The sequence below is a fragment of the Phaenicophaeus curvirostris genome, chromosome 3 (assembly GCF_032191515.1).
Source record: "Phaenicophaeus curvirostris isolate KB17595 chromosome 3, BPBGC_Pcur_1.0, whole genome shotgun sequence".
NCBI lineage: Eukaryota > Metazoa > Chordata > Aves > Cuculiformes > Cuculidae > Phaenicophaeus > Phaenicophaeus curvirostris.
In genome coordinates this window covers 96,301,028-96,329,025 of record NC_091394.1, presented here as the reverse complement: position 1 = coordinate 96,329,025, position 27,998 = coordinate 96,301,028, and the positions used below count along the sequence as shown (strand labels likewise).

The 27,998-nt window shown below is 40.4% G+C and overlaps 1 protein-coding gene across 7 annotated transcripts in view; it reads left to right on the top strand.

The window, feature by feature from the left end:
- The window catches only part of TSNARE1 (t-SNARE domain containing 1), a 519,305-nt gene that overhangs the window by 320,922 nt on the left and 170,385 nt on the right, over positions 1 to 27,998 (top strand). For all 7 annotated transcript variants that reach the window (XM_069854776.1, XM_069854772.1, XM_069854771.1 and 4 more), the window contains one exon: positions 10,897 to 10,979. In XM_069854776.1, coding sequence (XP_069710877.1) covers positions 10,897 to 10,979 — 83 coding nt within the window. The remainder of the gene's footprint in view (positions 1 to 10,896; positions 10,980 to 27,998) is intronic.

The window sequence follows — 27,998 nt, the reverse complement described above, 5'->3', positions numbered from 1 at the left end:
GGCTGTTTTAACATGTAGACACTGTCAAGAGTCATGAGGACCCATCAGCACTCTTCCACACATGTCCTCCTCCAGTCTGACTGCCTGAATGGCGTAGCCAAGAGTCTGTTGTCAAATGTGCTAATGCAAACCGAGCTGGGAAATCATTCAACTGGATCCTTAACTAAACTCTCCAGAGTTACGTGTCTCAGTTGGGACATCTGCAGAAAATGAACACATCTTGAAAATAGTCCCCGAATACCTGAATGTAACAGCTTTAATATCTACATTCAGTTGAATGTGGTTTAGAAACTTGCTCATTCGGTTAAGTTTCCTAAGTGATCTCAGAGGAGGCTATTATGTGAATGGGTACATTTATGTTCTTATTGGTTCCTGATGAATTGGGAAATCTTCTGTCAGCTCTCTTGCTTTGAGCTACTTGTTGAGACATGGAGTTATATGTCAGTACAGAGCACAGCCCATGCAGGAAGGCTATGCCAGGATATTTCTGAATTGGTGACAATCTATTCCACTTGCCAAGAAACTTCCCAATTTTTTTAATGCATCTTAGGTCTATATCCTGTCAGCAGTTTGTTGTTCTAAGTCTAATTAAACTCTATTGTAAACCACCCCGACTGCTGAAATTGCATGGTATTAATTCCCTTAATTGCCTTGTAGGCAACAATTTTAAGACCACATTGTTTTCTAAACTACTAGCCTCATTCTCACTGGACTGAAGCAGTGGTGGCCTTCCACTGCCACTTTTCACATTTTCTTGGCTTGGGATGACATTGAAGAGCCTGTAAGATGCTTGGTTAGGCAAAGGTTGAAGACTGCTGATACGATTCATAGAATAAAAGAATGGTTTGGTTTGGAAGCGACCCTGAAACTCATTCAGTTCCAACCTCCCTGCCATGGGCAGGGACACCTCCCACTACACTAGGCTGCTCAAGGCCCCATCCAGTCTGACCTTGAACACTTTCATAGAATCATTGAATCATTAAATCATAGAATAGTTAGGGTTGGAAAGGACCTTAAAGATCATCCAGTTCCAACCCCCTGTGGTAGGCAGGGACACCTTTCAATAGATCAGGCTGCCTGAGACCTGGTCTTGAACGTTTCCAGGGATGGGGCATCCGCAACTTCCCTCAGCAACCTGTGACAGGGCCTCACCATCCTCGTGGTGAAGAAATTCCACTTTATGTCTAGTACAAATCTGCCCTTTTGCAGTTTATAGCCATTGACCCTTGTCTTATCACTACATGCCCTTGGAAAAAGTCCCTCTCCAGCTTTCTTGTAGGCCCCCTTCAGGTACTGGAAGGATGCTATAGGGTCTTCTCAGAGCCTTCTCTTCTCCAGACTGAACAAACCCAGCTCTCTCAGGCTGTCCTAATATGGGAGGTGCTCCAGCCCTCTGATCATCTTTGTAGCCCTTTGTAGCCCTCCTCCCGTTCCAACAGCTCGATATCCTTCTTATATTGAGGATTCCAGGACTGGACACAATACTCCAGGTGAGGTCTCACAAGAGAGGAATAGAGGGGCAGAATCACCTCCCTCAGCCTGCTGGCCACGCTTCTTTTGATGCAGCCCAGGATACAGTTGGTCTGCTGGGCTGCGAGCACACATTGCCGGCTCATGTCAAGCTTCTCATCAATCAGCACCCTGAAGTCCTTCTCTGCAGGGCTGGGTGCTCTCAATCATATCATCCCCTATCCTTTATTGAAACCATGAATTACCCCAACCCAGGTTTAGGTGATGAATTACCCAGTCTTTGGTAATGCATCACCATCTAGTTCCAATCCCCCTGACATGGGCAGGGACATCTCACTACATTAGGTTACCCAAGGCCCCATCCAACTTGGCCTTAAACACCTCCAGGGATGGGGCAACCACAACCTCCCTTGGTAACCTGTTCAAGCGTCTCACCACTGTCATGGTGAAGAAATTCTTCCTAATGTCTAATCTAAATCTGCCCCTAATGAGTTTATATGCATTCCCCCTCATCCTATCACCACAAGCCTTTATGAATGGTCCCTCTCCAGCTTTCTTGTAGGCCCCTTTCAGGTACTGGAAAGTCACTAGAAGATTTCCTCAGAGCCTTCTCTTCTGCAGACTGAGCAAGCCCAACTCTTTCAGCCTGTCCTCATATGGGAGATGCTCCAGCCCTCAGATCATCTTTGTAGCCCTCCTCTGGACCCGTTCCAACAGCTCCATATCCTTCTTATGTTGAGAACTCCAGAACCGGACACAGTACTCCAGATGATGTCTCATATCACAGAGGAGGCATCCACAACATCCTTGTGCCACCTCTTCCAGTGCTTCACCATCCTCAGTGTGAAGAATTTCTTTGTAATGTCTAATCTGAATCTCCCCCGCTCCAATTTAAAACCAATCCCCTCTCATCCTCTGACTTGTATGTATTGTTGGATTTGGGTATAGGCTACCATGATCTCTGGCCAACTCATGTTACTGGAGATAATAGGCAACACAATAAAATGTATAAACTTTAGTTCTTCTTTTCTGTTTCTGCTCTCTGTGACAGTGAGGTATTGTGTCTTCCTTTGTTGTATGTGGACTTTTGCATTTAACTCTAGTGCTCAAAGTGCTAGTAAGACAGCAGATGCTTGTTTGTAAGAAAAAGAATAATGGGTGACTCTTAACACTTGCAAATTTACTAATGCCTGACGATTTGTCTGCTGTTCTGTGTTTGACCCTCATACTGTGATTGGGCTGGTATACTAGCAGTTAATGAGCCAACTAATTTTGTATAAGAAACAAGGCTCTTCTTTTCGTGAGTTTTATTGTCACCAGTAGGATTCTTCTCACACCAATTTATCTGAAGTCATTTGTGGGAAGGTGGAACTGCTGTGCTCTCAATTTCTAGTGATGCTGCAATTGAGCAGTAAATGTCATAAAAGCTGGAGCTGCCCAGGTGGTTGCTTATTTCTGCTGGGAGGTGTTATAAGCTGCCACAAACTGTGTTTGAGAGGCCATAGCTTGAATAGGTTAAGTAAATCAAATGAGCCATGTAAAGCAAAAGAGGTCAAGCAAGCTGTAAATATCAGTGACTTTATTTACTAGGTAAAATATATGATCTTTGTACAAGCAGAAATAAAGTGTTTTTATTTCTATGAATCAGCATCCCGATTGTCCTTATATATTCCTGTCAGAAACTCAGACTGACAATTTTTTCATCAGTTGACCAAGCTATAGAACTCAATAGCTTTTGTTATCTGCTGTGATAGAAGGCAAGTGTTGTGTTAATTGTAGATAAAAGTGGACTTCCAAAAAATGCACCATGGAAGGAACACGAAGGTATTTTTCCAAAGTGTGGCAATGCATTAGATGTATTTGGAAAAACAAATGCAATTATTTTGATATTTTCTTTCTTTTTCTTCATTTTAAAGAAACTTACTTAATTTCAATTCAAAGTATTTTTTTCTTTGACTTGGATGTTAAACATGGAATTAAAGAAAAAAACTGTTGAGTTTACATCACATGGAAAAAGTAAAAGTGTGCTACAGATGAGTAGCTGGAATTCCCCATTCAAAGCTTGTTTTGCTTTTTATGTTACATTTATAGTTTATTTTGGAGAAAAAAGAAAATCTGACTTGCCTAAAAAAGTCTTGTTGAAATTCCTTTTTCATCAGAAAAAAAGAAGGAAATGCAAAAAAGAAAAAAACCAAACCCAAAACAAAAAACACAAAAACCCCCAAAGTAAATTTGGTATATTGCCATGATATAATATCCTCTCATATGCAAATTTTTTGGGATTAAAACTAGAACCTTGGATTACCCAAAGCCATATGAGACCATCATAGGGCCACGATAGGAATGGTTGGACTCAATAAGCCTGTGGGTCTTTTCCAACCTAGTGATTCTGTGATCATATGGGAACTGTGGACACCTCAGGCAGCTGAAAGTCTACACGTGCCAAAGAGGGCAGTGGCCATACCATGCATCAGGAAACTCTTCATATGCCGACTCTCCTCTGGTAAATATCAGTGATTTCATATATCATATGAATCATAAGATTAATATAATAATCATATAATGGGTTGGGTTGGAAGGGACCTTAAAGATCATCAGGTTCCATTTGCCTGTGATGGCTAGGACCACCTTCCACTGGATTAGGTTGCTCAAAGCCTCATCCAGCCTGGTGTTGAACACCTCCAGGGACAGGGCATCTACCACCCTCACAGGAAAAAAAGTTTCTTCTAATATCTAACCTAAATCTACTCTCCTTCAGCTTAAAACTGTTACAACATATCTTGTCGCTACACTCTCTAATAAAAAGCCCTTCTCAGTAGCCTTCCCGTAGGCCCTGTTAAAGTACTGGAAGGCTACTAGAAGGTCTCCCCAGAGCCTTCTCTTCTCCAGGCTGAACAACCCCACCTCTCTCAGCCTGTCGTCATAGCAGAGGTGCTCCATCCCCCTTGATCATCTCTGTGGCCCTCCTCTGGTCTCACTGTAATGGGTCCATATCCTTTATGTGTTGATGACTCCAGAACTGAATGCAGGACTTCAGGTGAGGTCTCATGAGAGCAGAGGGGCAAAATCCCCTCCCTTGACCTGCTGGTTACACTTTTGAAGCAGCCTAGGATAAGGTTGGCTTTCTCAGCTGCAAGGGCACATTGCCAGCTCATGTTGAACTTCCCATCAACTAGTACACCTAAGTCCTTCTCTTCACGGATACTCTTAATTCATTCCCCACCCAGCCTGTATTTTTGCTTGGAATTGCACTGACCTAGGTGTAGGATCTTGCACTTAAACGTGTTGAACTTGATGAGGTTTGCAGAGGCCTGCTTCTCAAGTATGTCTAGGTCCCTCTGGATGCCATTTCTTCCCTCCAGTGTGTTGACTGCACCACACAGCTTGGGGTCATCAGCAAACATGCTGAGGATGCCTTCAGTCCACCTGTCCATGTCTTCAGTGAAGACGTTAAACACCACCAGTCCCTATATGAAGCCCTGAGGACCACAACTTTTTGAGACCACTTTCCTCTGTAAGAAAGAATGTAAATTGCTATTCATCTGCTAAAGTGCCAGTATATCTACACTCTGCCATTTAGCACAGAGCAGATGATATGAGGTACCTTATTTTCTGGTAGAATATGCTATTTTCCAATAGATATACGTAGGCCAATACTTGAATTTTAAATCGCTGGAAAGATGTACCCTGGCAGGCATGGTAAACCCCTGGCAGGGTGATGCCATTTTGCAGCACATACATATGTAGCAGATATTTGACATTTCCAAGATGCATTTCAAGGACAGTATAAATCATTCCAGAGCTAAAGTGTTGTAAATTTATGCTGGTGTTCACCATTGCCTTGTAGCCACTTTTATTCATTCTGACTAGAACTTAGGGCTGTTGGCTGAAGAAGATCAGTAGGAAGAGCTGGTTATGACATTTTGGGGTAGTTTAAATAAACTTTCCAGGCCTGCCTAAAAAATTATAGTGAGTGGTTGTTCAGTGCCTCCATCCTTACCTCTGAGGGTCACGATGTGTTACCATCTGGAAGAATTAGAGCTCTGCTAAAATCAAATAGAAAGCTTGGTGCTATCTACCTTTTGTTGGAACCAATAACCACAGCTCTTGATGACTCGTGGAACTGCAAATTCTGTTTCATTGCACCAGTCTAACCCAGCATGGCCCATTTAGCCTTAGTTTAGCATGTGGGCAAGATAATTTTACAGATCCTCACGTGTGTGGAATTCATAACTTGACATTTACATTGAAGTTTGAAAATTGACCAACCCTAAGCCATTTTAAACTCCACTCAGAAAGAACTGGCATAGTTTTCCTTCCTCTTAACACCCACAGTTGTGCCTATAGAGATCCTGAGGGTCTTCTGTTCATGGAATGAGAGTGACTTAAAACTCTTCCAGTACACAGCAACCAGAATGGGAAAAATTATTTTCTATGCTGAAAGCAATTTCACAAAATTTGGCTCTTAATTAGGAAATAAATCTTTATCCATTGCCAAAAAACTCTTTTTTTAATGCTCCTCAGTATGTTGTATTGATTATTTTTAGTCAGAACTTATAGTTATAAAAGAGAGTTAAGCTTATTAAAGTGCTAAAAATAAAAGCTTACTGTGAAACCTAAGGGGGCCCATTTTGGTTACTGCCAAGTGGGATCGTTTTGAATTCTCATTCACAAGCTCACTTTCTTGTCTTTCAAGTGATTTTACTGAAAATGCTACCTTGTGAAACCAGTCCATTGTTGCTGCTATAAAGACGCAGATCGTACAGGTGATTCCTTGATACATTAGGATAAAAACTCCACTCCAGCCACTGTCACTTCAGTAGTTTCACATATAAGAGTCCTGCTGGTCATTAGCAGGGCTTGATCTCAGAAGACGGGTAAATAGATAGGGTTGAAAGATACCCCTTGGGGTGACTGTGGTTTCTTTGTCTGTGACAGATGTGTTACAAAATCATATCAAATTACATCTAAAAGCTGGTTAGCTCTCTCGCCCTCACTACTCCTACTGAAAGGTGATTTTTTAGTGGGAAAATTAGAAATCTTCATTACTAGTTCCTTGTTGCAATTGCTTGCAACCGTCATCTGCTTCAGTGCAGCCCTGTTTAATAAAATTGCTATCAAATCACCTTAAGTTTTATGTTTGTTTTCAAACTGTAACGTAAATTCGTCATCATGGACTGAGGACAGAAAATTGTTGTGGGATTCAAGCTCTTTGGAAAATCCCAGAGCTGGAGCTGTATTATCTCACCTATTTGGGAGCAAAGTCACTGCTCTGTACTAAAACCAAAGGAGAAAGGAAAGGCAGGATTCTCTGTCAGTTTTTTTCAGTCTACCTAGGATCCTAACACTCATCTGGAAATAAGTGCTTCTCCCTCTTCAAACAAGGCACCTGGCAAGGAGCTTGAAAGTGAGCAAGGTAAAGCTTTGAACCATCCCTGGCATTCAGCAAAGATACACTGAAATAGTTGTGAGTGAGACATTCTTCTTGTGAAAGCCTGTGCAGGGAAAAACATAGATGATGTTTGCAAAACACTCTGCATAACATATGATTAGCCCATTCCATGCAGTGCTAAGGGGGGTGTTCACAGTGTTTAATTTTATCTAGCGAAGGCAAATCTCCTTAGTCTCCCCTGCAGGCAGCGGAAAGTGCTAGCTTCCTCTGAAGGGCCATTTAAAGAAGCTAAATTAAACTCCTGCTACGATTTCTTTCTGCCCCAAGAGGAGCATGGAGAGATTACTCTTGTTTTAGTAGGACGTCTTTCATCAATTTCTCCTCTGTAGCTCTTCCATGCCTAAATAATTTCTTTTTTGAAGACAATCAGCCTTAAAGAGGCATTGAGTAATGAAGTGTGTCTGTATTAAAATCCTTGTAAATGTCAGATGTATAAGCAAGTAGTGTTACTTTGCTTAGGCAACTGTCAAGGTGTTCAGCACACTCCCTCCACACCTTCTCCCCGTCACTTCAAGTCCCATCACAAAGTAGCTTAATATATGGAGCTGCTTTCCTATGTGAAGTTGTATTTTGTAACCTATAAACATGGTCAGGCTTCTAAAATTAACAGTGATTGCAACAGGATATAGTCTTAGTTTCGGTTAACTTTGCATCATATAGTCATGCTTAACAATAGAATACTTGTCACCAACTAGATAACTAAGAATTCGTCACCTTGGGTGAGGAACAAGTTATTCTGACTGATGCATCTTATCTGTGTTAATGACACATTAACTTTTGGTTTCTCTGCCTTTTGCCCTGTTGTTCCCATATCCAAAGAGACTTATATGCACAGTGCTGGAAATTGGATTGGGGCTTGTAACTGCCAACTAAGCAGCACTGTCCTAATATGCAAAACAAGAAACCCTTTTCTACACAGCTGGTCTAGACCACAGATCTACCACTTTTGAGCTATTTCTCGATTCTAACCAGAAAACATGAAATATCCCTCTACTACTACTCCTCTAAAATATGTAGAATAACCAGCCACTGATTTATGAGTTAGCCTCAATGTTTAACTGGAAAGCCGTCAGGGCCAGCCCCGGAGTTGCGACATCTCTACTTTTAAACAGGAATGTGATACCAATTGATGGTGAAAGTACCAGTGGAGATGTGATAGCAGGGTTTTCCTTGTAAACTTGTCTAATTTCCATGTTGTTTCTCAGACACCTCCTTTAAAGTAGACCCTGGGTAGATCCACTCCCGTGGCAAAACCACTCCCCACTACTGTGTGCCATTCATGTTTTGGTTCATCATTTGTGATAATTCTGCACCATTGTCTTCTACTGCTACTGAAAAGAAAAAAATGGAAGTAAACTCTTCAGTGCTGTCCCACTGATGTGTGTATGTGCGTGGAAGTAAATTTTCTGTAGAAGCAGATTTGATATTTCTTCACAGACAGAGGCTGAGTTCCCTAAAAGCCTTTTGATCTCTTCCTGCTGAGTCCTGAATGCAAGGAAAATGTTTGGGCAAATGCCACCAAGATCCAGAGCACTAAAGTCTCATTAAAAATGGTTTGAGAAGCATTGGATATGGCCAGTGAAATTATGGTATATTGATCTGTAAAGTGGCAGCAATGTAGCTTTTTCATGTGTAGTCCAGCTTGCATAACCTAAAATCAAAGGAATGGAAACTTTTTCTCCCTGGTGTAATACAAGTCTTTTAACAGGTTTCCAAGCGTTAAGCTGAAGTTTATTTTTTCCATGGTTCTGTTGGTTGTGGTTTCTTTGCTCTTTACTTTGTTTGTTTGTTTGTTTGTTTTCTTTTTCTCTTGTTTTGTCTATGAGTTATCAGAAAAGAATAATTACATTAGCAGACTTGCAACACTGTTTCATTTTAAAATGTCAAAATATGAGCACAACTGTTGTCCATAGTTTATTTGCAAACCCGCATTTCCTTACCCCTCACAAATGTTGCCAGTCTGATTAATGCACTTTCCTTCAAATATAAAAGAAGAAGTTACATGTTAATAGGCACATGTTAATCCAATTTCTAAGACCACCATTTGAAGAATTGTTATTCATTTTATTAAGAGTTAGATCACAGAATCACAGAATGGTTTGGAAGGTACCTTAAAGATCACCCAGTTCCAGCCCCCCTGCCATGGGCAGGGACACCTCCACTCGACCAGGCTGCTGAAGATCCCATCCAACCTGACCTTGAACACTTCCAGGGAGGGGCTATCTATGACTTATCTGGTGATGCTGTGAAAAAGGGCCAAACTCAATAGTCAATGCCAATTTGATTATTAAGCAGGTATTGCTTTAATAAATAACGACGCCAGACACACAGAGAATCATATTGCCTAATGTGTGTCCATTGAGGCTGGCTACAGGACTTTTATACTGGTTAAACATACATATTCATATTCATTCCGAGAAACACTGGTTATGTATTCTGGAAATATTGGTTAAACATACATAGAACTCATTATCATATCTTATCGCCCACTCTCGAATGTACATCACAGTTTGTTTGTGTTTTCAGAATCCTCTGATGCTTTTTATCTTACCTCCTTCCTCACTGTGTCCTCTTGGTAAGCTCAGGGCTGTCCTTTGTTCCTGCTGGGGGACTTTTTTTAAACTAGTAAACAAGCTAAACTCCTGTTACAAACAAATTCTTGCTTACTACAATCTGGCCAGATTTTATTCTTATTATTCTTATTATTCTTATTATTCTTACTATTCTTATTATTCTTATTATTCTTAATGATTTATTCCTTCTTTCACTGGGCAACCTGTGCCAGTGCCTCATCATCCTCATCCTGAAGAATTTCTACCTAATGTCTAGCCTAAATCTTCCCCCCCTCCCCACTCCAATTTAAAACCATTCCTCTTCGTCCTATCAGTACATGCCCAGCTTTCTTGTACATCCCCTTCAGGTACTGTAAGATAAATCCCTGGAACCTGGTTCTCAACTTTCCACCTGTGGTTGAATTCTTCCTGACCTTTTTCGTATACTCCATGGTGTAATATTTGCTCTAAACCCACAAACCCAGCTCAAGTGTACTTATTTTCCCATTGTTGCCAAAAGTTGTTGGCTGCACACTGATTAGGGGACAAGCTGGTCAAGATTTCTAAGAGTTCTGCTTAAAAAACAAAGCGTTGTTTGCAGGTTTTATACCATAGATGTCTTACTTTCCAAGTGCAGCTCTGGAGTCAAAGTTAATATTTGTCTTTCATGAAAGTGGGAAGCTGCGAGCTGTAATGTGTAGCTGATAATCTTTTTTTCTAGTCTTGTTTTGATTCCTTATTGTTCCTTCTGCTTTCCCCAATATCAGACCTAACAATCTAGGGTGAGATGCTTCTCCCTTAAGTTTAGGTACCAGCAATGTGTCTCAGTCTGAGACATCTGCAAAGACCTCCCTTGCAGCTTGGAAATGTGACCCAGGAGTTTAGGTTGTGATTAGTCTGATCTATCAGTGACACACAGCAGATATAGAATGCGATAAATTGCTCAGTACGGACTTGGTCTCTGTTGACTTTGATAGTGCCCAGGGTGACTTGCAGTACAGACACCTGGGGATGGTCATTAACCCATATGTACTCAGATGATTTTCATCCCTCAGCTCTAATAATGAGATAATTTCAGATACAATCTGCCATGTCCTTCCTGTAATTTAACTCTAATCTGGTAAATTTACCAGCCTTGAGCTCATGTACTTTGAATTCCCTGTCAGTCTTTCCATTGATTTCAATGGGAATGGGATGAGCTGTTAACCTCCTTCTAGGAACACATCAGTTACACTGCCTCTGACTGATGCATTGTATTCATCAAAATGGGTGGCATTCCTATTTATCTGTAGCACTACAGCTTGCAGACAAGAAGCTGCTCATCTCTTTATTTTTATGAGTAAATTGCTGAATTGCTGTTGCTATAAATTCCTTGGGTTAGGTTTGTACCCTGTAATTATCTTCTGTTATCTTTACTTGCAGATAGTATTGAAGCCAACATTGAGACTGCATCTTCTAATGTAGAATCAGCCAATGAGCAGTTGGCAAAAGCCAGTCAACACCAAGTAAGTGGGACTAAAAAAACCTATGGATACATTCAGTAATAGCATTTAAAGTAAAGAGAAAACTTGGCATCTGTGAACCACATGGCACGTGGGCTGCATTGGATTTATGCTACCTGGAAAGATGATAAAGAATACTCTAAGTAAGAGCTAAACTTTTTTGTTGTATATATGATTAAATCACTGTAGCATTGACAATTTACATTAGAGTAGTCATTAAGAGATCCGTATATTAAAGAGACATTTCCCAGCAGGAAACTCAATAATTAGCTACTGTTGTTCTTGGAAAGATGTCATAAAAAGTGCATCGTTTAAGTGTACATGTGATTCTTATTGGAGTGTTTCCGTATAATCAGGCAACACTGCTTTTCAAAACAACTGAGTCGGTAAAAGGCATGATGTGATTGGTGAATAATAGCTATGGGAATGATGTTCAGCACTTTTTAAAGGCAGTTTGAGGGTAGTGTGTTGGTGTTTCTTTTATGTATCTTCATTAGAGAAAGAATAAGACACACATATATACAGAAATACCCATTAATCCTTTTGAAAACAGCTTGACCAGAAAGAACTATTCAGTGTTTATAGTTAGTGCTTTCTTGGGATGAAGGCAAGGGAGGGGGGAAGCAAGCAAATAAAAAATTGCTCCTGCTTGTATTGAATTGACAAACAAAAGCTGTTAGTTTCTTTTTTCCCTCAGTCATAAATTGGATTATTGTAGTCCAAAGTGAGTTTTATGTGTCTGAAGTCTTGTACAAAATTTAGCTTGGGTCTGTGTGAGTACATAGTCCCTCCTTGTTGATCCTTGGACACAATGAGTTCTGAAGGTCTGGGGCAAACCTCTAGACAGAAGGAGACACGGGTATTTTACTCCACAGAAAGTAGCAATATGATTTTAAAACTATCTACAGCTCATTTTCTAGTGAAGCATACTTTGACAATTTTGGGTAATAAGAACAACTTCTGTAGAACTTTGATACTGCAGAAACTAAGTGTGGTCTTCAGATAGGTTTTGGTTTTACAGGCATATATATTCAAGATAATGCGTGTCACCCTGCGTTTAATCCTACATTTGCCTTGAAAATAGCCTGTTGAGTTTTTACTGCATGAAGACTAAAATGAGACAAGAATAAATTTAATACTTGACAGTAGAGCCGATCGCAAAGCTGCAAATGAGTTAATAACAATTTTGGCTAAGAAGGTCAAAGAGTAGTCAGGCAGAAAATGAACACAGCGTAGTGTAAAGGATCTGCTTTTTCTAGCCAGCAGGAGCTGCTGACATAGCCTGGCCAGCTAGGAGGTCCTTTATTCCTGAAATATGTTGATCAAAATGAAGATTTTGCCACTTTTAGCAAGTCAACTGCTGCTATGGACATAAATGTGTAATGACTGGAAAACACTTCTAATTCTCCCTTGTCCTTGAAACAATCCTGTACAAGCCCTGAAGCAAGACAAATATTGCTTAGATAAATACTGCTGCCAACGGAAATGTGCAACCCAGTAGAGGACAGGTAGCTATACTGTACCTTGCTGGATGAGGACCATTAGACAGATGTGTGCAACCCTAGTTTGCTGTCACCTTTTTCCTGAAGTTCCCTGAGATATGGACAAAAAATGAGATGAAGTTTTTGTGACATCGATTGCTGCCCTGCTGTCTGGAGTTTGTCAAATGGCATATGATGCCTTCTCTGTTGTGTGCTGTGATATCTGCTCATCTGACATCCAAAAGAACATTGTCCCTATAATGTGACAAGAAGTGTCCTGGGCACACAGCCCTCAAGGGCTTTCGTAAGAAGCTGGGTTGGTGACAGTTGCAAGTGTATGGATAATGCAGTGTGATATAGGCCATCCTCCAGATTGTGTGTGTGATTGGGGCTGCTTTAGAAATATCTTGGATGGATTTGGGGAGGAGATCAGCCAGATGGCTTTGGGGGTGAACTGCTTTCAAGGCAGCTACCATAGTTTTACACACTTCAAATTCTCTGTACACTCTTCTGTGCTGCTCAGAGATCAAAAGCATACTGGCTTTTAAATCTTACTGAATAGTTTTCCTTCTTTTATTAAACTGCCATTTATTTATGTATTTGGCCATTACCTACAGCCTCATGTATAGTGTGATTTTCCTGTAAACGCAGACTGGCTTACATACATTTGTTACTTATCCCTGTTTATATGTACATTTGCATATGAATGCAAAGTGTCTATAGTATTCTTATATCGACAAATGTAAACTGAGAAATCAGAAATAGCTTAAGACCTACTGCAGACCTTAATGAATGGATTTCTGTCAGGAATAAAGACTAAGTGACTGGTTATTTAGCATAATGTTTACAGATAATGCAGTGCACTTACTTCAACAATAGAACTTGGAGCACCAATCCCAACCTGTACATTAACATAACAAAAGATCAGTAAACAACTTTCCTTTAGCTCCTACAAACAAGGAATTTGGGTTCCCTGCAATAAAAGAAATTTTTAAACAAATATAACTACCTACCTACTGAGCTCCTTTGTCTGCATTTTCAGTTCTGAAAGGTGCTCCTTCATCTTGAGATGGCGTATGCTAATGGTAGTGGTTTATTACTTTCTATGAAGTCTTATATCCTCCATCTAAACTCTCTGCCTACCTGCAAAAACCACAAACAAATAAGATCCCACAAAAAGATAAGACAATAGTAGAGAATATATGAGTTAAATACATGGTAAGTAAGGTAGTGCTGGCCAACTTTCTAGCTGGACAAGGCAGTGGGGTGGCTCAGTGCAGCCTAGGGAAGGAAGCATTAAGTGGCTTGTGCTAATGCTTCTGTTTTCCTCTTCTCCGTTCCCTACCACCTCCTATCCCATGGGACTGCACAACTTTTCCTTTTTCAATGGACACGCACATACAGTCTGCATCATGAGTTAGATGTAACTCTTCACTGGTCACCAGTGAGGTATGGTCGCTACCCTGTGTGTTGACGTGGGACATATGGCAGCTGGTCTCAGCAAAAGGATTGGGCACTGGTATTATAAGAGGCAGGATCATACAGCACAGGAACCTAGATGGTCTCCATTTATCATTGCACTTTTGATTTTAGATGCCACAGGAGGTCCCTGAGTCCATGCTGTGTACTGTAATTGGCAGCCACATCATGACCTATAGTTCCTCTTCTCAGCTAAATGCTTCTCTCGCTGATAGTTACACTTCCTTGCTTTGCCGAGTAATTCACTGAGGAGTCTTGATGGTCGAGAAACCACAGACACTCTATAGAACCTACAGAAAAATAGCAATATTTATAATGCCTGTCCATGATGTAGGAAAAGTTTATCTTATTTTATTTTCCCTATTTTTCCCCTGCCAATGTAAATCACTATACAAGTTCTGATTTCAGCAGTGCTTGGTTTATATTGAGTGAAAGAGTCTTGCTATATCTGTGCTGCAATAGAGTATGTGGTAGATGAACTTGTAATTAATCATGAGCGAAAAAGATATTACATCCCACATGTATAAAAGGCTTAGCAGGAGCTGTCAGAGCTTTGGAGGAAATGCATTACTTTTTAATTATTAGCAGGTTTTTTTTCCTCCATTTTAAATTATTATCTTTACAGAATAATTGTTTGTGTTGAAACTTATTTTTACACATAACAGCTAAGCTGGGCCACTGCATTATCGCGCAGGGTCAAAATGCAGATAAAAACATAGAAGTTGGATATTGATACCAGGGTAGTGGAACAGAGGCCTGTTTCCATGTGGAAACCTTCTTGGTCACAGAAACTTGACTTTACTTTGTTGTCATACTTTTCACTAAAAAATTGAAGTTTAAAAAAACAACTGAGAGGCAAACAAGACTCATGGGGAGAAGCCAGAAGTAATCTCCTGCAGACTTGGTTCAATGCCTTTCTTTTCTGTTAAGGTGATCTCTTGGACTTAAAGCAGAAATTACAACCCCTGGCATTTAATACCAATGGCCCAGATTAGTCTCCTGAAATGTCACTGTTCATCCCCCTAAAGAAAATGATTCCTCCTACGTATCTTAAAACACCAATTTTAACATGGATCAGATTGCTTTCTGGAAGGTAGGGATTTATTGGAGCAAACACGGATGGTGGAGACATGTATGCCTAAATAAGGTGTTTGGATTCCTTCTACACTGGCAGGGAGGAGGAATTGCTTCCAGCACATGGCTTGCCTCATCCTGCAGGAGTGTCTAACATAGATCTGATAACTGCCTCTCTGGAGAAGCCTATTTCCTCCTTTGTCTCAAAAGAGTAGATGATAGTAATTACATTACTGACATTTCAAAGGAAAACAATTCCCATGTGCATCACCTATTTCTTTTTCAAAAAAAAAAGGGAGTATCTAGACATCCGATGGTCTCAGTACCTGTGTTTGATACTAGCTTAGGTGGAATTAACATCAAATGGAGGGGCTGGCATTGATTACATCAGCAGTTTTACTTTGCTCAGTTTGTTCACAGCTTCCTGCAGATGGATTGAGGGGAAGAAAAAGAAACAAATGCAGACTCCGTGCATACATATTAAACCAGTTACTCTTTTTGATGCAAAGTTTTGCCTAAGAAGTACAGCGTGACCACACTGACTGAACGACTCTGTGTGCCAGCAGTTGAAGCTAATTTGTTTTGGAAGAGCTGCTTCTGTTACTCTAATTAATGCTGGTTACTTTCTTTCCCTATATCCTCTGTGGAAGTCAAGCTAATTTGGATTCACTGCCATCGCAAACGCAAGCAACAGTTCAGTGACCCACTTGTGTAGTCTAAGAACAATGAGGTTTTTTACCGTAAAGAAACAGTTCCTGGGTCTGGCTTTCATGGATACACAGAGGGGCATTTTGAAGGCTGGAGTTTTAAGGAAAAATGCCTCATAAATCTGTGACGTTTGCAGAGAGATCTTATTGCCTGGTGACCACCAATGAAGGGCTGGCTTCAACTTTTGCACAAATAACTCATTAATATGTTAAAAACATAAAATCTGAGTTTCAGAAAGCGCCTTCTCATATTCTTTGTTGTTTTCTGGCACACTAGCCTCTTAAAACACTTGCTACTTAGAATTACTGTGATAGTAAAGATTGTCTTCTCCTTTTCCCTATGGGTGTGCCCTGATATCGAGACTTACACTCTCCATAAATTGCTTTAAAGCTAATAGTTTTGAAACTCGTGTGTAGACAGTTAGCACCACAATATGATGGGATTGCACTGTGAAGCCACAGTGGACTGGCATCCAATTGGTATCTCAATGCAAATGTAGCTTCATAGCTACTTAATGTCTTGGGACAAGAAGAAGCTAGATGCTTCTAAGGCAGATTTGGAACTGACATGTAATGACAATCTACCGCTGACTATAAGATACAGCATATAAAATCAACCTCATGTTGCTGTTGCTTAGCTGGGTCTATCATCAGTGTAAGCGTGGCTGAGTTTGCTTCCTCTTTGGGTAATTAGCACTTGGAAGTTTTATTCAGAGGATTAAGAAACTATACTTTCTTCTGGTAGTTTCTGCCTGTGAAAGTGGTGGGAACTGAATTAAAGCTGCAATAGGAACTCAGAGCTCTGTAAGGACTCCAAGCAAAAGCCATTACTGATATGAGTGTGTAATTACATGACTGAGCTTTAATCCCTCTCTTCAGCAGCAGAAGGAAATTTTGCTGCCATCCGAGTCCTCACAATTCCATGCTGTGATCATCAGTTAGTAAAAGAAGCTCTCCCCAAATTGGATGAGTCTGTCAAAAACCAACCAGCTTGCTGTCTCTTTCTACTTTCTGTTTCTCAGTCCACAGCAACAGACTCACGCGAGCTCAGTTCAGAATCCTCTGCCTGGGCCTCCCCTTCAGAACTTCAACATTCAAAGCAATTTCTCCTCCATTGCACTTGTTTTCCTTCTTCTTCCCTCTCCTATTAAGCTGTGCCTTTTAATTTCCACTCTCAGTTCCAGTCTCTCAGTCCACCCCTGTGGACATGGTTGCCAGCAAGACTGCTACCTCCAACACTCTGTTCTTTTATAATGATGTTGCTAATTTACTTTCTGAGATTGCTTATAACCTGCCATGTTTGCCTGTATCATCAGATGTGCCACTAGATGGTCTGTATTGCTACAGAGCCTTAAAGCAACACATTGCTCCATGCTTCACTCCGTTTTCAGGGTGCTGTTGTCTTGGCAGTGGGCTATGGCCCTGCCAGGGCAGGTTTTTGAAGAATTAAATTCTTTTGCACTTTATTTTCCTCCACAAATAGAAGAAGGTCGTTGGGATAAAACTTGTGCTTTCTTTTTTTCCTTGCTCCACTAGCTCACTATGAAAGACAGACTGTTTTAAGAGTGTTTTATTTTGAACCAACCTCTATCTGTATGTGTTTTTAACTGTACTTTAATTCAGCCCATTTACAAAACAGCTGCTTACCATAGGAAATGGTGTTAAAGTCAGCGGCAGTCCAAGTGATAAATGAGCTGCGTGAATGCAGCAACTTCATTGAAGTCTGAGCCATAACATTTATTTAAACCTATTTTTTTTTTCTGTAAATAATGGATCTGTGTGATCAAATATTTATTGGGAAAGGGTTGTTTAGAGCTTCTGGATGTCATGCAGTTGGGTGCTGTTGCAAGTGAAGGTAAAAATCTTTCAGGCCATTTGTAACCATAGCTGAATATCCCTTCATTTGTAACATCAAAAAAGAGAAAGTTGACTCAGCAAGGTGATAGCTTAATCTTTCTTTTATTATAAACCATGGCTAGCAGGATTTTTGGAAGAAAGAAAAAAGTTAAAAATTATCTATCGTGAGCTCACTTTTTGTTTAAGCCAAAATCACTCCTTTCTCAAGGAGGAAATGGAAAGGGTAAGAGTGGAGAAAGGAAGGATATGACAGAAAGGTTGAGAGCAAGTTTAGCGGTGAGTCATTGCTGCTGCAGCTGCTTTGGCTGGTGAGAGGATGAGTGGGTAGCTCTAGTCTTTACTGATCATTCACTTTGGTGGTACAAAGCACTGGGACTGTATCAAGTCATGATTTAAGAATACCCATTATGTTATGCACAGTAGTCTGGATTCAGTCTTACAAAGGTAAGGGTTTTGTTTATGAAATTTGAGCAAGTCTGATTTGTGACAATTCAGAGAAGACAGAGGAAATCACATACTGTCTTTTGTTTTCTAATTCATTTGTTTAACAAAATCTCTTTCCAGGGCACAATTTCATTTTGAGGGGTCAGAGATTAAAAAGCCATTTTCCCTCACTGACAGCAGCATAAACTAACGAGTTACATTTCTCATAATGGCCTCATTTAACAGCAGAGTGAATGGGAATCCTTGGAAAACCACACTTAGAGTCATCCTTGTGCCCAGTGGCAGCACATATAATCAATTGCATTGCCCAAAGGTCAAAACATTGAGAAATGGTATTAAACTTGAGTCTAAATGGGCTATGGATATCAGGAAATTAGGAATATTAACACTGGAGATGTATGCCTAACCTGGATCCAGTGAAAACCAGGAGCAGAAAGTAAGTATGCCGGTTGGAGTCCCAGCTGTATAGCCTGGAGCAGTATTACACTGGGCTGTGAGCTTGTCAGATCTCATCAAACAGCAAAATGGTCAAACTTGGTCAGTGCTCATACTGGAACTTCTGCTGAAAATCTTCACATGCCGGCAGCAGTGTTTTTGTATTCACTTTCTGAGTGATTCCATTATGGCACAGGGATACCATCCAAACAGTGCCACCTTTCCTGAGTTATTTAATCAAGTTTTGATAGTGTCAGTAAAGATGCCACATAGGTTTTCAAAACCATAGCAAAATTAATAGATGAATTCCAGTATGGGGATTTGCATTTTGATTCCTGTGCCTTGATGTGTAACTTGTTTCTCATAAGCATGACTTTAACAGATCATTTTTTTCATAGGGTCGGCATAGGGACCTATAGGCAGTATAATGTTCTCTCATCTGACTTGGTACTTAAAATTTAGGCAGCTAGTAAAAGATTAGCCAAGCTTCCTTTGCACAAATCTCTTGAAGGCAGTTCATCCTGCTTCTCTTGGATATCGTACCTTAGTCTGTTATGAATAGTGTCATAGAGGTGAATACCTTACCTTCATGCTGATAAGCAAGTACTGTCAAAAAAGCACTTAACTACTAGGCAGCTAGAGTTTGATTTCTTTGCTTAAGAATAAATATTTAGTATCCTTTTGTGCTGAGTAGAGAATACCGCTGTGTTTCTGCCTTCCACCATGGAAGCCTGTTTATCCCCCCAGATTCACATCACCTCAGCCAGCTCTGTTTAAATGTTACAGAGAACCTAGAGCATCTCAAATGGTCAGAAGTAGCTGAGAAAGTAAATGCTTATTCCCTTGTTGTGTTTTAATAACTATATTGATCATGAAGGGAAAATGATATGTAAGAAGAAAGTAGTTACAGAAAATGAAATTGCTTTTATATCCATTTCGGAAAAAAAAAAAAAAAAAAAAAGAAGCATTTTAATCAAAGGTCTTTTCCATATTCCTGAAAGAAATCACAGGTCTGGTAGGAATTATCTGTATTACAGCTAGGTCATGGCCTGGCACTGTCAGAATTGTCAGAATTGGAGAACAGGAATTGTTAAGTACAACTTATGTTTTAGAGGAGGAAAGAAAGTGAATTACAGCCTCGCTAAATCTGAATTCAGCATGATACAAAACTCTTGAAGACATTTTCAAGTGAAGAATTAAAAGCATGGAGTCCAGTGGAGAATTAGAAAAATATGGGATTTCATTTTACTTTGAAAAAGTAATTGCATGTCTTTGTGAGGATAAAGGATTTCCTTAGACAAAGGCGATGAGGAAGACTTGATTTCCTGGTCTTCAGAGAAACATTTTCTACAATTATATCATGTAAGGCTTATCCTTATTTAGAAGATTTGTAGGAAAATATATGATGCTGCTAGGCCATAACTCATTCTTGTATGGTCAGATCTGATGATTCTTCAGCTCCTTCTGCATCACAGACTGCTATGACTTCAGGCTAGGCAGGTCAGCCCTGCCTTTGACAGTATTTAATCATTCCTATATTCCCTTCAGGACTGACACGTGTGCATACCTGCAACAGCTTGGGGATCACAGGCTTCCCCCTCACACATTTCCTCACACGAAATACAGTGACTAAGCACAGCTCTCACTGGCTTTTAGGATCAGACAGCACAATGTGAATGGGTGTGGGCTGCAGAAAATGTGTTTTCAATATCTATACCTGGTCTACAATAACATGGCATATATCAATGCTTCCCTAAGCAGCTGAAGGAGTAAGCTTAGTTGGAGTTTAGTTTGAATTAAAGACACTAGGTTTCATCTATCTGCTCTATAGGGACCAACATCTGATTTGAGTATCTAATTCCCTTTGTATTTGATGGAGTTGGGTGGTACAATTCAGTTACTGAACACAGGCATCTTTTCCCACAGAGGCCTCTTCTTCCAACACCTGGAAACAGGCATCAAATATATACTTATCTGTTAATAGTTGTACAGAAGTTTGAAAAAAAGTGCTAAGTATTATTCATCATATTTTTATTGGACTCTAATATCAAGCAAGCCATTTTTTTGCTATGTTTGATAGTTAGAAAGCATTAAGAGAACTAATTTTTGCCTCTTAGCTATTTATCATAATCCAACACATTTTACCTACTAGTGAGATAAAGTAAGTATCTTAAAATTGGCCTTTTAAAAGTTGGGTCATAACTTAAACGAAAAATCAGTGACTTAGATGCATTGGTAATCTTCTTTATCATAAAACATGTGTTTTGGACACAGATATCTGATATCTGACATAGAGGCACCTTGCTGTAGATTTTTGCCATCTAATAGATAAGCAAAGTTTGAGTTGTAGAATCCCTATGGACCCTCTGATCAACAAGAGTCTGGCAACTGCAGAAAGAGATCAAGATGACTTGGAAAACATTTGTACTTTTGTAGGAAAGTAAGTTATTTTGGTGCAGTTACTTCCTTCTTTGCACTATGTTCAGGCTAAGAGAGGAATGTATGTCAAGTCCACTGATTCCGGCTATGAAACCTATGAAGAACCAGAAACATACATGGCCAGATGAGACACAGGTCCTACATATTCATTAGATCGTAGTACTTTTGTGAGAGTTGTACCTGCTTGTTTACTGTTAGGCAGCCATGAATGCAGGCATTCCTGCCAAGTAGGCCAGATATCAATTCTGTCATAGTAGCATTCCAGAAGTTTCTTTATCAGTACTGTTGTTTGTATATCTTGATAGACAAATCACTGACCAATAAGTTCTGCAGGTTTAATTCCTACATTACAATTAACACTGATGTAATGAAAAATTACATGGGTGATCTCAGTGCAATTAAACTAATCTAAAAATGTAGGAGATTGAGGTTGCACTTAGAAGTCTCATCATCATTCTTGTTAAATGAGGAGAAGCTTCTTTTAGACATTCACTCAAATGAAAAACTTCTGCCAGTAAGTTCTGGGTTCCTTAGGAGCATGGGAAAAACAACCTGAAAAGTACACTTTGCTTGGTGCTGCTCAGAATTCCAGCAGTATGAGTCTTTTGGTTTCTATTTGAATAGTTTTGCTGTAAGAAGAAAATCTAACCCTGGGCTTATTTTAGCCTCTAAAACTGATGCTCAGGTAGTATAAATGTGTGCAGTTTTCTGTGGTGATAGGACAAGGGGGAATGGGTATAAACTGGAGAGGGGCAAATTTAGATTAGACATTAGGAAGAATTTCTTCACCATGAGAGTGGTGAGACACTGGAACAGGTTGCCAAGGAAGATTGTGGATGCCCCATCCCTGAAGGTTTTTAAGGCCAGGTTGGATGGGGCCTTGGGTAACCTGATCTAGTGGGATGTCCCTGCCTGTGGCAGGGGAGTTGAAACTAGATGATCTTTAAGGTCCCTTCCGACCCTAACTATTCTATGTTTCTATGTTTCTATGTTTCTATGTTTCTATGTTTCTATGTTTCTATGTTTCTATGTTTCTATGTTTCTATGTTTCTATGTTTCTATGTTTCTATGTTTCTATGTTTCTATGTTTCTATGTTTCTATGTTTCTATGTTTCTATGTTTCTATGATAGAGAAATTTGCTTGCTAGGGAGATCAGTAGATGATAATGTGCAGAAGCAGATTGAGAATTCCTTTGGCTGGACAGGAGTAGGCTACTAAAGAGTTTGATGTCCTACTGATAGTAATGGAAGACAGTGGATGTCATTGCTCAGAATGATGCTCCAGCTGCTTCTTAGGTCTCTGGCTCAGGTAAAGACCCATAACAATCCAAATCAACCATTCTACACATTAGCAGACAAGCAAAGGCCATAAAGAAGGAGAGGTCCTGACTTAATAAAGTCATCTTTAAAGGAGACAACATTTGGACAACAATCCAATGCAATATTAGACTGCTAATGACAGCTTTATGGCTGACCATTCACAATCTGGCAATAGTATAATTAGTATACATAGCATACAACACAATCAATTCCTGGTCTATTTCAGGATGTCCTATGAGGCAAGGATGGATTCTCCAAGTTACTTTAAAAGCATTGGTTCTACAAAGAAAAAGATAATCTTATACAGATAAGAAGTTTTTAAGCTCCAGGATTTTATCACCAGAGCATGTCAATTGATGTAGGTTCTCCAAAGGCAAAGAAACCCCTCTAGTGTATAGTATAAAACATTAAGAGATGTTTGTATCCACAAAAATCCCACGGAGAAACAAAGCTCCCAATTGCTTTTCCTGAGTTTGCAAGTAGAGTGATATAGAAAGCACTTCTTGAGTGCTCTGCTGCCAAGAGCTTCATGTTATGTTGCTAAAGCATAGAGAATTCGTGTTCTGGTACTGTGATCCCCCGCTGGGCAAGGGGAAGAAAGTGCCTTGTTGCATATGAATGCCTTTGAACACAATTGTGATGTCTGTGCCAGCTGAGATGGAAGTGTTAAGAGCTAGAGGTTCCATAGATGAGTTTTATCTTCTTCCTCCCTTCCTCCTCATATACTCAGTCTTTAAGAAATGATCATACCATACTACCCAGCAATTCAAGTGTGATGTCTCCAAATTTGAGAAGAAGGTGCTAGATGCCCACTGCCCGCTCAGCACTCTCATATTCTCCTGGTACCAACATGAGTGCTCTCCTTGGTCCAACAGAAGCCCATTGTTAAGGACTCACTGGAACAGAAAAGGCCAGCAAATAATGCAGAGTCCCTTGAAAAGACACTAGGGAGGCTAGTGGGTTCCTGGCCCTTGTGGAAGAAGATAGTTTCAGTCCAAGACTCCACTACTGTTGTCCTGCTGCCTGATGCATGGGAGAAGAAGCCAACACTCACCTTGTTTCAGCCTCCTTTCATGTAGTTGTAGAGAGCGATAAGGTCTCCCCTCAGCCTCTTTTTCTCCAGATTAAACAACCCCAGTTCTCCTGGGTGCTCCTCATAAGACCTTTCACCAGATCTGTTGCCCTTCTCTGGGCATGCTCCAGCACCTCAACGTTCTTCTTGTACTTCGAGGCCCAAAACTGAACACAGGCTTCCAGGTGCTACTTTCTGACCATGATTTCAATTCCTTCCAGAGAATTGATAAAGATATTAAATATTACTGCTCCTGATGCTGAGCCCCAGGGAACACCACTTGTGATCAGCCACCAACTGAATTTAACTCCATTCATTCAAACTCCTTGGGCCTGGCCATCCAGCTAGTTATTTGCCCAGTGAAGATTATTTCTATCGAAACCATGAGCAGCCAGTTTTTCCAGGAGAATGCTGTGGGAAATGGTGTCAAAGGCTTTACTAAAGTCTATATACACAACATCCACAGCTTTCCCCTCATCTACTAAGTGTGTCTCCTTGTCATTGAGGGGTATCAGGTTAGTCAGGCAGGACCTGACTTTTCTAAACCCATGCTGACTAGGCCTGATCACCTGGTTATCCTGTACGTGCCATGTGAAGGCTCTTTAGATGGTCTGCTCCATAACCTTCCCTGGCACTCAGATCAGATCAGATTGAGAGGACTGTAGTCCCCTGGCCTCTTTCTGGGCCTTCTTGTAGATGATCTGAGCATGCAAGCCTGGCTTCAGGGAAGAGACTACAAAAAGATTTGGTTAAGCTGAAAAAAGTGAAGATAGAGGTGAAGATAACAGTCTCTTGGTACATAAAAGTCTGCTGCAAAGAGGAAAAGTATAATCATTGCTTTTTTGTTTATTACAGATGGGAAGAACAAGAAATAATGAACTTAAACTGCAGAAAGAAAGAATCAGGGTGGATATTAAGAAAAGCTGTCTAATGATAAGGAGATTGAAACACTTTCTGGGGAGATTTTAGAGTCTCCAGCACTGGATATCTCTAACAGTATCTAGTGAAACACATTTCAGGAATGGTGTTTGTATAATTGCATATACTCTTGCCTGTCAGATGCTGCTGCAAGGTGCAGTGTAAACAGGACATGTTCATATTGTATCACAAACAATCATTATCTAATCAGAAATTGTTGCAACCATGAATCATTCCTTGATTCTCATTCTCATCATGTCCTCATCCCCTCAAAAAAAAACTCTGTACCTGTTAGGCACCTCATTTAGCGACCAGAATCACTGATTTAGTTTGACAGGGGTGATGAGACTCAGCATTTTCTGTCAAGTTTGTTTAGAGCAGCTGTTGGATACAAATCCCATAAATCACCTTGCTTTATCCAAATATTTTCTACCTGGCTTTCAGGTGTCCTGGACTTGTTTTTCAATCACCATTTATTCTGCAACTTATTTCCACAAAAAGGAAGTCAATAAAACTGTAGTCTGTGTCCTTGGTAATGCTTTGGATGAGGCAGTTGAGCCACACAAAAGTTGAAGATGAGGTATGGTGGGCTGGCATTACATTCTCCTTCAAGACTAACAGATAATCATTACATTTCATTTTAACAAGCTGCTCTTTTTCTAAGTCTTGGTTATATTTTATTAGCATTGGGATGGCAATAAGCAGAAAGAGGGAAAATTAATGTGCTGGTAGAACTCAGGAGGGAATGCATCTATACAGCTGGAAAAAGTAACAGTAGTGGCTATCCTGTGGATCCAAGCCCTGGTCATTTCCTCGTGGTTAAATTATCTGCCATGCAGAAAGAAGGTGACAGCATCTAAACTTTCAATTGGGAATGGTCATTGGCATGGGTTGTGCTTGACCTGGATCATTCTTTTGGAGAAGAGGACAAAGCTGCATCAAAAATCATGCATAGCTGAAGGAACCCCAGCTATGTGCCCCTGTCTTGTCCTTCAAGTTATGAGTACAGAGGTAGCAGCTTTGTCAGAAAGTTTGTGCAGGGTCCTGAGTGCACTGACAGTATCTACCTGTCTTTCCCTCTCCCCAGAGGTCCGGCTGACCATGATTTGGACCATCTCTGATACATACTACTCTGTATCCTTAGATCACACTACTATGAGAAAGACCTTGAGATACCTGCACAGGAGCAGCACTTCTTTGCCTGAGTGATGCAATAAGCCTCTGTCCCTTGTTCTTGTTCCCTGCCTGAGCTGTTCTGCCCTGTTTGGCCATGTACCATGCTAATCCTGAACACTGATGTGGCTTTTTGTCTTGGCCTTGAACCTGCCTTATTTCTGCAGATGTGGCTGGAGGATACTGGCCCTTTGACTGACCTTAATTATTGTCTCCAGACCTTCTCTGCTGCTTTTGTTCAGGTGCTGTGGGGCTTAGACTCTCCTGGTGAGGGTGCTGCCTTAATTCACTTTGCTGTAACTCTCTCTCCTGGTTTGCTTGCTTTTGCAGCTCTCTGACAATTTAAGGGTTCCTAATAAAACAAAGAAATCTCCTAGCAATGTGTAAACTTCATTAGCACTTGGAATGATTTTTAATAAAGCTGGGCCCAGTGTTCACAGGGATGCAAATATATCACTGCAGTTCACCAGCTCTGGCAGTTGTGCTATGAGTCACAATATACCTACTTTTTATTATGATGGCCCATTCAGAGATAAACTTTGTGCGCTTCTTGCATTCTTGTTTGATTTAGTGCATTTTCTTTTTCTGGTTTGTTTTTTTGGGATGTATTTGTAAACTTAAGGAACATTTTTTGACCCATAGATTTTGAAGTACTTGACGTGTGGTCAGTAAGGATACTGCATAGTTGTTTTACTACTAGTGTTACTTTTGTATAGGCTTAAAGGAATTCTTGATTTGATAAGACAGGGGCTTTTTTTCAGTGCTAAAAGAGATAACAGAGTCAGCATGAAGAGGTGGCTTAGGCACTACTCGCACCCTTAGGCTCTGATAGAGGCTAATCCCAAATAACACATGGAAACAAATCTTCTCCACCATAATCATAAAGGTGATGGTCATTAATTGGCTGTAAGCCCCTAGAAATGGAAACTGGATTTCACGGTTTTTTGGAACAGTTATGCTGGAGGACAGAGGGAGGGAGGGATGACATATTTGTGTATCTACCTGCAAATGGATTTTAGAGAGAAAAAGAATGCTGAATATAGGTACAGCTTGCATAAAGCCAAATTGTGTTGGCAGGGAGGACATTAAATCCTGGGAATTGCACTTAGAGAGGGTTTAAACATAGCAGAGGATCAGCAGCATGCAATAAAGTAAGACCTGGAAGGTACAAGGATTTGGCAATGAGAGCACCATGCCCTAGACCAAGCAGCAGATTGATGTGTGCAGTAGGAAATGAGACTACAGAGCAATACGAAGCAGCAGAAGGAGGCGAGAGGCAAAGTCTAGTGAAAGAGAGCCTAAATGTTTTAATTCACATTTCCCTTTAATTACTTGGGGTACTTTCTATCATGCAGTGAAAGAGCCACATAGTCAGATTCTGTTCTTGGTGTCATTGTCATGAATCTGGAGTATCATCATTATATTAGGCCAGAAATAATCCAGTATAAGAAGAGCAGAATATGTCCCTCCCTCTGATAGTCCTACTATGAACCAGATGAGGGATGCTTTCTCCTCTCTCATCCCCCAAGCTGTTACCTTGCTGAACAAAGCCGTAGTGAAATGCCTGCAGTGCTGGCTGGCTGTGGCACAGCAGCCTGCAGCATCAATAACCATTACCATATACATCCAGTATCTACCAGGAATTAGATTACTTCTGCAGCGTGGACCCTCAGCCTTCTTCAGCAGCATTGCTTTCAGTGATGGGCGGTGTGGCTATTGTTTTATTGCTTTATTCTGTCCTCCCTTGCATTTTAGCATCCAAAACTGATTAGGATTGAACAATGGAAAGAGGTTGTTGAATGACTGTTCTTAAACAGATCAAAGAATTCCAATGAATATGCTTTGTTTGCAGAAGTGGATAAAATTCTGACCACCATGTAGCCGTCCACAGATGGCTTTGTCTCATGACTGGTTTTTTTCTGGTCCATCTTCTAAGTACAGATCCAATGCCTAAAGACCTACTAAGGGATCAGCAGCCTTTCTGCGTAATACATTGAGAAGGCAAAATTTAAAAGAGATCATTTCATATTTACCTCTGGAGAGAAATAAAATAAGAACTCATCTCCAGAAGGTGGAGGGATAGATATATTTTTGAGTCTATGCTCTTGTCCTCTCTCTTCCTCAAGCTTCTCATCCTCTCTCTTCTCTACTGTTTTGATAATGTAACCAATCTTCTTTCCCTTTGGAATGCTCATTTCCCCATAATGGATTGATTGGCATCTGGACATTGTAGACACAGATTTTCTAATATATGCTACAATCATGTCGCTTCCTCTCTTACGCCAACGTAGAAGGAGAGGCAGAGCAATAAAATCCTTGAATCATCATTTGTGCCTGAGCCTGGATTCATCCTACTGAATGCCAAGATACCCATAGATTCCTTGTCATGACCAATCTCTTGGTTGAAGCTCCCAGGAGCAAGATGAACTAGGGGGAAGGATATGTCAGCATTAGCGCAGCGTCAGGAAATTACCTGAGTAGCTGTATAGCCTGCAAAATCTGGGTAACCTAAGCTACAAATACATAAGAGAGAACAACACGATGTAGAATTGCTTCAGCACAAATATTCAAAGCACACTAACCTCTGTGGAACAGTGCTTTTTGCAGGTTCATTAAGTTTCCC